The sequence below is a fragment of the Ranitomeya variabilis genome, chromosome 3 (assembly GCF_051348905.1).
Source record: "Ranitomeya variabilis isolate aRanVar5 chromosome 3, aRanVar5.hap1, whole genome shotgun sequence".
In the NCBI taxonomy this organism is placed as follows: Eukaryota; Metazoa; Chordata; class Amphibia; order Anura; family Dendrobatidae; genus Ranitomeya; species Ranitomeya variabilis.
In genome coordinates, this window is record NC_135234.1 from 548,453,841 (window position 1) to 548,467,268 (window position 13,428).

At 43.2% G+C, this 13,428-nt stretch overlaps 1 protein-coding gene across 1 annotated transcript in view; it reads left to right on the plus strand.

Moving 5' to 3' along the window:
* The window catches only part of UGGT2 (UDP-glucose glycoprotein glucosyltransferase 2), a 459,065-nt gene that overhangs the window by 172,526 nt on the left and 273,111 nt on the right, over positions 1-13,428 (plus strand). The window contains exon 16 of the mRNA XM_077297152.1: positions 444-575. Within this exon, the coding sequence (XP_077153267.1) occupies positions 444-575 (132 nt within the window). The remainder of the gene's footprint in view (positions 1-443; positions 576-13,428) is intronic.

Here is a 13,428-nt window from a genome sequence, read left to right on the forward strand (position 1 = left end):
AACCTGATGTGTGAAAGCAGCCTAACACGGACTTCATGGTGAAGTCGGAGTTCGATGTCTATGCCCTAACAGTAGGTGTTTGGTAGGGACGCCAAACTTTACTGTTCGGATTTGCCCATCTCTAATTATCAGTTTTCAACCAACATATTAATCTTGGGGGGAAATACTCATTTGCGCAACTACCTTAGAACATGAAAGACATGTTATTCCAGTTGTAAGGACTGCAAACACCTGTCATGAACAGGGTAATGAATTATAGATATAGCAATTAACCAAATATCCTATGTAAAGCCTCTGTTAGCAATGAGGAATAGATTTTCTCATTAACTATCAGCATCCAAATAATGAAATATTAGACCGCTGATGAGTTGGGAGACAAATTACAACACGTATAGCCTGTATTTAACTAGCTTACATTTACAGCTGCATTTGATCTTTCACAGATGTATAATAAACTGCATGATGGAGAAGCACTGACTGTGGATATTGTGAAGTCTGTACTGAAATACCAGTTCCCTCTGGCTGATGTAGACAGTGTCCTGGGATTAAATTCTGAATATAGTCGCAATTTAAAGGTTTGTACACTCATATAAATAAGGAAGTCTTAATTGCTTACTATTAGATAATCAGCAGCACAAAGTAAAAAATGTTTGATAACAAAATGGTATTTTAGACTTGGAGGTACAAAATAGGCTAGTCTCAATGAAGCTCAAGAAGTTATTTTATATGAAAAACATCTTAGATAAATAATTTGCAATATATATTTTTTTTCATTATCTTATTTTAGAAGCTATAACTTTTTTTTTTGCTGATGTCTATAAGAACTTGATTTTTGTGGGTCAAGTTTTGTTTTCAATGGCTTCATCTTGGGGACATATACCGTATATACTCGAGTATAAGCCGACCCGAGTATAAGCCGAGGCACCTAATTTTGCCACGGAAAACTGGGTAAGCTTATTGACTTGAGTATAAGCCGGGTATGTATTGTCCCCTCATCCCTATCCCGGTCTGCGTGGTTCCCCCGTCCTGTCCTGCTCTGTGTGGCTCCCCCTCCCATCCTTATATGCATGGTTCGGCTCCCCGGTCCATCCTTGTATGCATGGCTCGGCTCCCCCCGGTCCCATCCTTGTATGCTCGGCTCCCCCGGTCCAATCCTTGTATGTTTGGCTCCCCCAGTCCAATCCTTGTATTCATGGCTCGGCTCCCCCCGGTCCCATTCTTGTATGCTCGGCTCCCCCTCTCCCATCCCTGTATGCTCGTCTCCCCCAGTCCCATCCTTGTATGCATTGCTCCCCCGTCCTCCCCCCATCATACTCACCCTCCTCGCTCCATCGCTGAATGTCCCTGCATCTCTATTGTCCCGGCGCGACAATTCTTCCTGAGCGGTCACGTGGTACTGCTCATTAAGGTCATGAATATGCGCTCCACTCTTATGGGAGTGGAGTTGCGTCCATATTCATGACCTTAATGAGCGGTGCCATGTGACCGCTCAGCACAGGAACAGGAAAGAACTGCCGGCACCGGGATAGAGATGCAGGGACGGAGGGTGAGTATTGATATCATCTGGAAGCCGGCGTCTGCAGCTGTCACTGTGCTACAGCTGCCGACTCCCTGCTTCCCCTCCCCCATCGGCTTTCTGGACCATGTGATGGAAATATATATCATATAGATCTCACTTGCGTATATACTCCTATATACTCATGTATACTCATATATCCACAGCTAATATATACACTATAATCAATTGCTTAAAATGGCTGACATAAACTGATATAAGCTAGACAGACTGGGGATTTCCAGCCATAAAGCGGAACAGCACCAGATGTTCTAAATGGTGATCAGATGTCTCAACTTTGTCCTAGATGCAGAAAGGTGCAGACTGCCACATTTTAGTTGCTTAATCAGCATTCATATGTGCATTAATCACAATATTCCATATATATTTAGATAACCAATAACAGAGGAGCTAGACAATATAGTAATTAACTAACCACCCCTAACCACCTCCTTTCTATATGCAATTGTAAAACCATGTATGTACAATAAATCATCAGTATTGGTGGAATGTTATTGTCACAATGGTTCACAGTGTCATTCTTGAGCGCTCAAAATACTCAGTCTTATTGGGAACGGCCGCAGCACACACAGGGATAGATTTATCCAAACCAAATTTCCATAAGCCGAGGGGGACACTTTCAGCACAAAAAAATATGCTGAAAATCTCCGCTTATACATGAGTATATACGATAACTTGTTAGTTTTCTATTCAGTATTTTTATGCTGTTCATGCAAACATTTAATAATGGATTTGCATCATTATGGTGATCTACTATATAATTGTCTAAGGGTCACTTCTGTCTTTCTGTCTGTCCTTCTGTCTGTCTTTCTTTCTGTCACGGAAATCCCAAGTCGCTGATTGGTCACAGCAAAACAGCCACGACCAATCAGCGACGGGCACAGTCTGGCAAAATGGCAGCTCCCTACTCCCCTGCCGTCTGTGCCCGCTCCATACTCACCCCCCCCAAGCAGCGCTCACACAGGGTTAATGGCAGCGTTAACGGACCGCATTATGCCGCGGTGTAACGCACTCCGTTAAAGCTGCTATTAACCCTGTGTGACCAACTTTTTACTATTGATGCTGCCTATGCGGTATCAATAGTAAAAAGATCTAATGTTAAAAATAATTTAAAAAAAAAAAAAAAATCATTATATACTCACCATCCGTCGGCCCCCGGATCCAGCACGTCTCTGTGCTATATACTACGTGGCTTGGCAATATACTACGTGGCTTGGCAATATACTACGTGGCTTGGCAATATACTACGTGGCTGTGCTATGTACTACGTGGCTGGGCAATATACTACGTGTCTGTGCTATATACTATGTGGCTGGGCAATATACTACGTGGCTGTGCTATATACTACGTGGCTGTAAACTACATACATATTCTAGAATACCCGATGCGTTAGAATCGGGCCACCATCTAGTACCAAATAATCAACTATGGTGCCTTTTCTTCTTAGATTGAAATTTCTTTACGGAACTTGAAATCTCAAAAGTGGTAGGCACCTAGACCATTAGGATTCTCAAAATGTCCGAAATACCAGGTTCCGTTGGGTTGCTGGCCTTCTACCATAATACATTCGTGGCTAATATTTTTAACATTATGAAATCCGTTACTCTATCGCATCCATCTTCCCAGTAGCCAAAATGGTAATGATCTATGAACCCAGTGACCACTCATAACACAGTAATGGGGAGGAGTGACTCCTGGAACACCCATGACAGCCGATTAAGGGCAGCATCCCTTCAGCAAGTGTTGAGGTCTCTGCGTTGTTTCATATGCTTCATTTATTTTGTAGGGTCTGTGCCTTGTACTTCAGCTTTCTGAAACTTTAGACTTACATATTTTTATGGGACTGAACAGCAATGCCTGGTACAGCTGCTACAAAATGGTACAAGATGTATGGAGCTGTGTCTAGTAAACAATCTGAGGGCACCTCAGTTGTCGGATCAATGTGTCCCCTTAAATGATGATATTGTAGGGATCATGGGAGTTAGGCCCTTACCAATCGCATGTTGTTGACTTATAACGAACGATAAGTCATCAATATTGATGTCCTGATAAAAACTTGCTTTAGCTGTTAAGGAATTTGGAGACCAAACTTTCAAGCTGGTACAGCTCCCGTAATTTATGCACAAGTCCTATTTGCAGTCACTGACTTTTAAAATATAGAGAAATGAAAATGGATTGTAGTTATTTATTTAGTTCTAAGAAAAAAAATTCTCAATGAACTTGTGAAAGCTGTAAACAAACTATTATAATAATATAATAATAATTTTTATTTATATAGCGCCAACATATTCCGCAGCGCTTTACAACTTACAGAGGGGACTTGTACAGACAATAGACATTACATCATAACAAAAATCACAGTTCAAAACAGATACCAGGAGGAATGAGGGCCCTGCTCGCAAGCTTACAAACTATGAGGAAAATTGGAGACACGAGAGGTGGATGGTAACAATTGCTTTAGTTATTTGGACCAGCCATAGTGTAAGGCTCGGGTGTTCATGTAAAGCTGCATGAACCAGTTAACTGCCTAAGTATGTAGCAGTACAGACTCAGAGTGCTATTAACTGCATAAAGTGTATGAGAACATGATGCGAGGAACCTGATTGTTTTGGGTTTTTTTTTTAACCCCTTCCTGACATCCGACGTACTATCCCGTCGAGGTGGGGTGGGCCCCCATGACCGCCGACGGGATAGTACGTCATAGCCGATCGGCCGCGCTCACGGGGGGAGCGCGGCCGATCGCGGCCGGGTGTCGGCTGCATATCGCAGCTGACATCCGGCACTATGTGCCAGGAGCGGTCACGGACCGCTCCCGGCACATTAACCCCCGGCACACCGCGATCAAACATGATCGCGATGTGCCGGCGGTGCAGGGAAGCATCGCGCAGGGAGGGGGCTCCCTGCGGGCTTCCCTGAGCCCCCCGCAGCAACGCGATGTGATCGCGTTGCTGCGAGGGTCTTACCTCCCTCCCTGCCTGCTCCAGACCCGGATCCAAGATGGCCGCGGATCCGGGTCCTGCAGGGAGGGAGGTGGCTTCACAGAAGCCTGCTCAGAGCAGGCACTGTGAAGCAGCCTGCACCTCTCGCAGATCGGTGATCTGTCAGAGTGCTATGCAAACTGACAGATCACCGATCTGTATTGTCCCCCCCTGGGGCAAAGTAAAAAAGTAAAAAAAAAAATTTCCAAATGTGTAAAAAAAAATTAAAAAAAATATTCCAAAATAATGAAAAAAAAAAAAAATATATTATTCCCATAAATACATTTCTTTATCTAAATAAAAAAAAAAAAACAATAAAAGTACACATGTTTAGTATCGCCGCGTCCGTAACGACCCCACCTATAAAACTGCCCCACTAGTTAACCCCTTCAGTAAACACCGTAAGAAAAAAAAAAAAAAAACGAGGCAAAAAACAACGCTTTATTACCATACCGCCGAACAAAAAGTGGAATAACACGCGATCAAAAAGACATATATAAATAACCATGGTACCACTGAAAACGTCATCTTGTCCTGCAAAAAACAAGCCGCCACACAGCATCATCAGCAAAAAAATAAAAAAGTTATAGTCCTGAGAATAAAGCGATACCAAAATAATTATTTTTTCTATAAAATAGTTTTTATCGTATAAAAGCGCCAAAACATAAAAAAATGATATAAATGAGATATCGCTGTAATCGTACTGACCCGAAGAATAAAACTGCTTTATCAATTTTACCAAACGCGGAACGGTATAAACGCCTCTCCCAAAAGAAATTCAGGAATTGCTGGTTTTTGGTCATTCTGCCTCACAAAAATCGGAATAAAAAGCGATCAAAAACGGTCACGTGTCCGAAAATGTTACCAATAAAAACGTCAACTCGTCCCGCAAAAAACAAGACCTCACATGACTCTGTGGAGCAAAATGTGGAAAAATTATAGCTCTCAAAATGTGGAGACGCAAAAACTTTTTTGCTATAAAAAGCGTCGCTGGTTTCACACTTGCGTTTTTGTCTGCAGCGTTTTTTGCACAAAAAAACGCATGCGTTTTTTCCCTATATTTAACATTGAAAACGCATGCGTTTTTTTTGTACACGTTTGGTCGCGTTTTCAAACGCATGCGTTTTTTTTCTGCATGCGTTAATTTTCAGAAATACAACCTGCAGTATTTTCTTGCGTTTTTAAGCACATGCGTTTGTTTGCATTAAAAACGCATGCATTTTTATCGAAAAAAAAACAGAAAACACACTGAAAAGCCACCCACCACCATCATTGTGATAAAGGGATCCAAACCCTAACCCTAACTCTACCCCTAACCTCACCCCTAACCGTTTAATGAACATTTTCTGACAGTCATAGTGCCACGTATTTCAGTGCCACGTATTTCAGTGCCACGTATTTCAGTGCCACGTATTTCAGTGCCACGTATTTCAGTGCCATGTATTTCAGTGCCATGTATTTCAGGGCAACGTATCACATATTTCAGTGCCACGTGTTTCAGTGCCACGTATTTCAGTGCCACGTATCACGTATTTCAGTGCCACATATTTTAGTACCACGTATTTCAGTTGCACGTGTTTCAGTGCCACGTATTTCAGTGCCACGTATTTCAGTGCCACGTATTTCAGTGCCACGTATTTCAGTGCCACGTATCACGTATTTCAGTGCCACATGTTTCAGTGCCACGTATTTAAGTGCCACGTATCACATATTTCAGTGCCACGTATTTCAGTGCCACGTATTTCAGTGCCACGTATTTCAGTGCCACGTATTTCAGTGCCACGTATTTAAGTGCCACGTATCACATATTTCAGTGCCACGTATTTCAGTGCCACGTATTTCAGTGCCACGTATCACGTATTTCAGTGCCACGTGTTTCAGTGCCACGTGTTTCAGTGCCACGTATTTAAGTGCCACGTATCACATATTTCAGTGCCACGTATTTAAGTGCCACGTATTTAAGTGCCACGTATCACATATTTCAGTGCCACGTATTTCAGTGCCACGTATCACGTATTTCAGTGCCACGTGTTTCAGTGCCACGTGTTTCAGTGCCACGTATTTAAGTGCCACGTATCACATATTTCAGTGCCACGTATTTCAGTGCCACGTATTTAAGTGCCACGTATCACATATTTCAGTGCCACGTATTTCAGTGCCACGTATTTCAGTGCCACGTATCACGTATTTCAGTGCCACGTGTTTCAGTGCCACGTGTTTCAGTGCCACGTATTTAAGTGCCACGTATCACATATTTCAGTGCCACGTATTTCAGTGCCACGTATTTAAGTGCCACGTATCACATATTTCAGTGCCACGTATTTCAGTGCCACGTATTTCAGTGCCACGTATCACGTATTTCAGTGCCACGTGTTTCAGTGCCACGTGTTTCAGTGCCACGTATTTAAGTGCCACGTATCACATATTTCAGTGCCACGTATTTAAGTGCCACGTATTTAAGTGCCACGTATTTAAGTGCCACGTATTTAAGTGCCACGTATTTAAGTGCCACGTATTTAAGTGCCACGTATTTAAGTGCCACGTATTTCAGTGCCACGTATTTCAGTGCCACGTATTTCAGTGCCACGTATTTCAGTGCCACGTATTTCAGTGCCACGTATTTCAGTCACGTTTAGGGTTAGGGGTAGGGTTAGGGCTAGGGTTGGAGGTAAAGTTAGGTTTGGGGCTAAAGTTAGGGTTGGGGCTAAAGTTAAGGTTGGGGCTAAAGTTAGGGTTAGGGTTTGGATTACATTTACGTTTGGATTAGGGTTGGGATTAGAATTATGGGTGTGTCAGGGCTAGGGGTGTGGTTAGGGTTACCGTTGGGATTAGGGTTAGGGGTGTGTTTGGGTTAGGGTTTCAGGTAGAATTGGGGAGTTTCCACTGTCCAGGCACATCAGGGGCTCTCCAAGCGCGACATGGCGTCCAATCTCAATTCCAGCCAATTCTGCGTTGAAAAAGTAAAACAGTGCTCCTTCCCTTCCGAGCTCTCCCGTGCGCCCAAAAAGGGGTTTACCCCAACATATGTGTTATCAGCGTACTCGGGACAAATTGAACAACAACTTCTGGGGTCCAAGCTCTCTTGTTATCCTTAGGAAAATAAAAATTTGGGGGGCTAAAAATCATTTTTGTGGGAAAAAAAAGATGTTTTATTTTCACGGCTCTGCGTTATAAACTGTAGTGAAACACTTGGGGGTTCAAAGTTCTCACAACACATCTAGATAAGTTCCTTGGGAGGTCTAGTTTCCAATATGGGGTCACTTGTGGGGGGTTTGTACTGTTTGGGTACATCAGGGGCTCTGCAAATGCAACGTGACGCCTGCAGACCAATCCATTTAAGGCTGCATTCCAAATGGTGCTCCTTCCCTTCCGAGCTCTGTCATGCACCCAAACAGTGGTTCCCCCCCACATATGGGGTATCAGCGTACTCAGGACAAATTGGACAACAACTTTTGGGGTCCAATTTATCCTGTTACCCTTGTGAAAATACAAAACTGGGGGCTAAAAAATCATTTTTGTGAAAAAAAAAAAAGGAATTTTTATTTTCACGGATTTGCGCTATAAACTTTAGTGAAACACTTGGGGGTTCAAAGTTCTCAAAACACATCTAGATAAGTTCCTTGGGAGGTCTAGTTTCCAATATGGGGTCACTTGTGGGGGGTTTGTACTGTTTGGGTACATCAGGGGCTCTGCAAATGCAACGTGACGGCTGCTGACCAATCCATTTAAGTCTGCATTCCAAATGGCGCTCCTTCCCTTCCGAGCTCTGTCATGCGCCCAAACAGTGGTTCCCCCCCACATATGGGGTATCAGCGTACTCAGGACAAATTGGAAAACAAATTTTGGGGTCCAATTTATTCTGTTACCCTTGTAAAAATACAAAGCTGGGGGCTAAAAAATCATTTTTGAGAAAAAAAAAAAAAAATTATTTTCACGGCTCTGCGTTATAATCTGTAGTGAAACACTTGGGGGTTCAAAGCTCTCAAAACACATCTAGATAAGTTCCTTAGGGGGTCTACTTTCCAAAATGGTGTCACTTGTAGGGAGTTTCAATGTTTAGGCACATCAGGGGCTCTCCAAACGCAACATGGCGTCCCATCTCAATTCCAGTCAATTTTGCATTGAAAAGTCAAATGACGCTCCTTCCCTTCCAAGCTCTGCCATGCGCCCAAACAATGGTTTACACCCACATATGGGGTATCAGCGTACTCAGGACAAATTGCACAACATTTTTTGCGGTCCAATTTCTTCTCTTACCCTTGGGAAAATAAAAAATTGGGGGCGAAAAGATCATTTTTGTGAAAAAATATGATTTTTTATTTTTACGGCTCTGCATTATAAACTTCTGTGAAGCACTTGGTGGGTCAAAGTGCTCACCACACATCTAGATAAGTTCCTTAGGGGGTCTACTTTCCAAAATGGTGTCACTTGTAGGGAGTTTCAATGTTTAGGCACATCAGGGGCTCTCCAAACGCAACATGGCGTCCCATCTCAATTCCAGTCAATTTTGCATTGAAAAGTCAAATGGCGCTCCTTCCCTTCCAAGCTCTACCATGCGCCCAAACAATGGTTTACACCCACATATGGGGTATCAGCGTACTCAGGACAAATTATACAACAACTTTGGGGGTCCATTTTCTCCTGTTACCCTTGGTAAAATAAAACAAATTGGAGCTGAAATAAATTTTGTGTGAAAAAAAGTTAAATGTTCATTTTTATTTAAACATTCCAAAAATTCCTGTGAAACACCTGAAGGGTTAATAAACTTCTTGAATGTGGTTTTGAGCACCTTGAGGGGTGCAGTTTTTAGAATGGTGTCACACTTGAGTATTTTCTATCATATAGACCCCTCAAAATGACTTCAAATGAGATGTGGTCCCTAAAAAAAAATGGTGTTGTAAAAATGAGAAATTGCTGGTCAACTTTTAACCCTTATAACTCCGTCACAAAAAAAAATTTTGGTTCCAAAATTGTACTGATGTAAAGTAGACATGTGGGAAATGTTACTTATTAAGTATTTTGCGTGACATATGTCTGTGATTTAAGGGCATAAAAATTCAAAGTTGGAAAATTGCAAAATTTTCATAATTTTCGCCAAATTTCCATTTTTTTCACAAATAAACGCAAGTTATATCGAATAAATTTTACCACTAACATGAAGTACAATATGTCACGAGAAAACAATGTCAGAATCGCCAAGATCCGTCAAAGCGTTCCAGAGTTATAGCCTCATAAAGGGACAGTGGTCAGAATTGTAAAAATTGGCCCGGTCATTAACGTGCAAACCACCCTTGGGGGTGAAGGGGTTAATGGGCCACACAGGGATAGTTGGGTTAATGCATTGAGGCGGTAGGCCAGTCTGAACAAATGAGTTTTTAGGGCACGCTTAAAACTGTGGGGATTGGGGATTAATCGTATTAACCTAGGTAGTGCATTCCAAAGAATCGGCGCAGCACGTGTAAAGTCTTGGAGACGGGAGTGGGAGGTTCTGATTATTGAGGATGCTAACCTGAGGTCATTAGCGGAGCGGAGGGCACGGGTAGGGTGATAGACTGAGACCAGAGAGGAGATGTAGGGTGGTGCTGAGCCATGGAGTGCTTTGTGGATGAGGGTAGTAGTTTTGTACTGGATTCTGGAGTGGATGGGTAGCCAGTGTAATGACTGGCACAAGGTAGAGGCATCGGTGTAACGGTTGGTGAGGAATATGATTCTGGCAGCAGCATTCAGGACAGATTGGAGCGGGGAGAGTTTGGTAAGAGGGAGGCCGATTAGTAGAGAGTTACAATAGTCCAGACGAGAATGAATAAGTGAGACAGTAAGAGTTTTTGCAGAGTCGAAAGTAAGAAATGGGCGAATTCTAGAAATGTTTTTGAGATGCAGATAAGAGTGAGCCAGTGATCGGATGTGGGGGGTGAATGAAAGCTCGGAATCAAGGATGACCCCAAGGCAGCGGGCATGTTGCTTTGGAGTAATGATGGAACCGCACACGGAGATGGCAATGTTAGGCAAAGGTAGGTTAGTAGAGGGAGAGAACACGAGGAGTTCAGTTTTTGACAGGTTCAGTTTCAGATAGAGGGAGGACATGATGTTAGAGACAGCGGTAAGACAATCACTGGTGTTTTCTAAAAAGGTCGGTGTGATAACAGGACCAGAGGTGTATAATTGGGTGTCGTCAGCATAGAGATGGTACTGGAAACCAAATCTACTGATTGTTTGTCCAATACGGGCAGTATACAAAGAGAAGAGGAGGGGGCCTAGGACTGATCCTTGAGGAACCCCAACAGTAAGGGGAAGGTGAGAGGAAGAGGAACCAGCAAAACATACAGTGAAGGATCGGTCAGAGAGATAGGAGGAGAACCAAGAGAGAACGGTGTCCTTGAGGCCGATGGAGCGGAGCATAGTGAGGAGGAGCTGATGATCCACAGTGTCGAATGCTGCAGAGAGATCCAAGAGAATTAGCATGGAGTAGTGACCATTAGATTTAGCTGTTAGTAGGTCATTAGAGACTTTAGTGAGGGCAGTTTCAGTAGAGTGTAAAGAGCGGAAGCCAGATTGAAGAGGGTCGAGAAGAGAGTTATCTGAGAGATAGCGGGTAAGACGGGAGTGGACCAGGCGTTCGAGGAGTTTAGAGATGAAGGGAAGATTAGAAACAGGTCTATAATTAGCGGCACAATTTTGGTCGAGGGTGGGTTTTTTAAGTAATGGATGTATGATGGCATGCTTAAATGAGGAGGGAAAAATACCGGAAGTGAGGGAAAGGTTGAATATTTTTGTTAGGTGAGGGGTGACAGCCGGGGAAAGGGACTGGAGGAGATGTGACGGAATGGGGTCACTGGTGCAAGTGGTCGGGCGAGAAGATGCAAGGAGCCTGCTTACTTCTTCTGTAACTGGTTCAAAGTCAGAGAGTGAACTAGATGCAGTGGGGGAGGGAGGACAGTGCATGGTATGAAGAGATTGGGAGATGATTTCCTGTCGAATGTGGTCAATTTTTTCTTTGAAGTAATTGGCCAGATCGTCAGCGCGGAGATCTGTGATTGGGGCCTGCTCTCTTGGGTTGAGTAGGGACTGGAAATTATCAAAGAGACGTTTAGGGTTATTTGACAGTGAGGTGGTGAGGGTGTTGAAATAGGTTTGTTTGGAGAGGTGAAGGGCAGAGTTGTATGTTTTTAGCATGAACTTATAATGGATGAAATCTTCGGGTAGATTTAGATTTTCTCCACAGACGTTCGGCGCACCTGGAGCACCGCTGCAGGAAACGTGTTTGCAGCGTGTGCCACGGTTGTCGCCATCTGTGCCGAGTTGTTCTATGTATAGGAGGTGCAGCTTCATCCAGGGCACTTTGCAGGGTTTCATTGTAATGCTTCAGAGCAGAATCAGGACATGAGATGGAGGAGATTGGGGCCAATGAGGACTGCAAGTTCTTCATAAGTTTCTGGGTGTTAATGGGCCTGTATGTTTCTATAAGTGTGGAAAGTGGGGTTGACCTGAGCGGGATGGCAGTTCTTGATAGAGAATGAAAGAAGGTTGTGGTCAGAGAGCGGGAGAGGGGAGTTTGTGAAATCATCCACTGAGCAAAGCCGGGAGAAGACCAAGAGTTACTATGCTGCGAGAGGCCGAAAGAGGAGGTTAGAGATAAAAGGTGAGAAGCAGATGGGGAGAGGGGAGAAGCAATGGGAATGTTAAAATCACCCATGATAAGGGTGGGGGTGTCACAGGAGAGAAAGTGTGGAAGCCAGGTGGCAAAATGATCCAGGAACTGATGAGAGGGGCCGGGAGGACGATACACCACCGCTACTCGCATGGAGAAGGGGACGTAGAGTCTGACAGCATGGACCTCAAAGGAAGGGAAGACAAGTGAACTATTGCTGAACTGATGCTCTAACCTTCCCTTCCCCATTAAAGACTTACAGTGGGTTTACATTAACTGATGTGCAGCATTAACCCCTTAGCTACCAAGCCAATTTTAAACTTAATGACCAGGCCAAATTTTCTAAATCTGACCAATATCACTTTATGTGGTAATAGCTCTGGACGCTTCAACGGGTCCAAGTGATTCTGAGATTGTTTTTTTTTTGTGACATATTGTTCTTCATGATGGTGGTAAAATTTGTTCGATGTGACTTGTGGTTATTCTTGAAAATATCGGAAATTTGGCAAAAATGTTGAATATTTCGCAGTTTTCAAACTTTTAATTTCTATGCCCTTTAACCAGAGCGTTATGTCACTCATAATAGTTAATAAGTAACATTTCCAGCATGTCTACTTTACAGCTGTTTCATTTTTGAAACCTAATTTTTTTTGTTAGGCGGTTAGAAGGGTTGAAAGTTGATCAGCAATTTCTCATTTTTCCAACAAAATTTACAAAACCATTTTGTTTTGGGACCACATTACATTTGAAGTGACTTTAAGGGGCCTATATGACAGGAAATACCCAGAAGTGTCACCATTCTGAAAACTGCACCCCTCAAAACCACACTCAAGAAGTTTATTAACGTTTCAGGTGCCTCACAGGAACTTGTGGAAGGAAAAAATTATATTTTACTTTAGCGCCACATTTCTCATTTTTACAAGGTTAACAAGAGAAAATGGACCCCATGATGTGTTGTGCAATTTCTCCTGAGTACACCAATACCCGATATATGAGGGAAAACTACTGTTTGTGATCATGGCAGAGCTCGGAGGAGAGGGAGCATTGTTTGACTTTTTGAATGCAAAAATGTCTGGAATCGAGAGCGAATGCCATGTCGCATTTGGAGTGCCCCTGATATGTCCAAACAGTGTAAATCCCCCACAAGTGACCCCATTTTGGATACTAGACCCCTCAGGGAATGTGTCTAGATATGTGGTGAGGTGCTTCCCAGAAGTTTATAATGT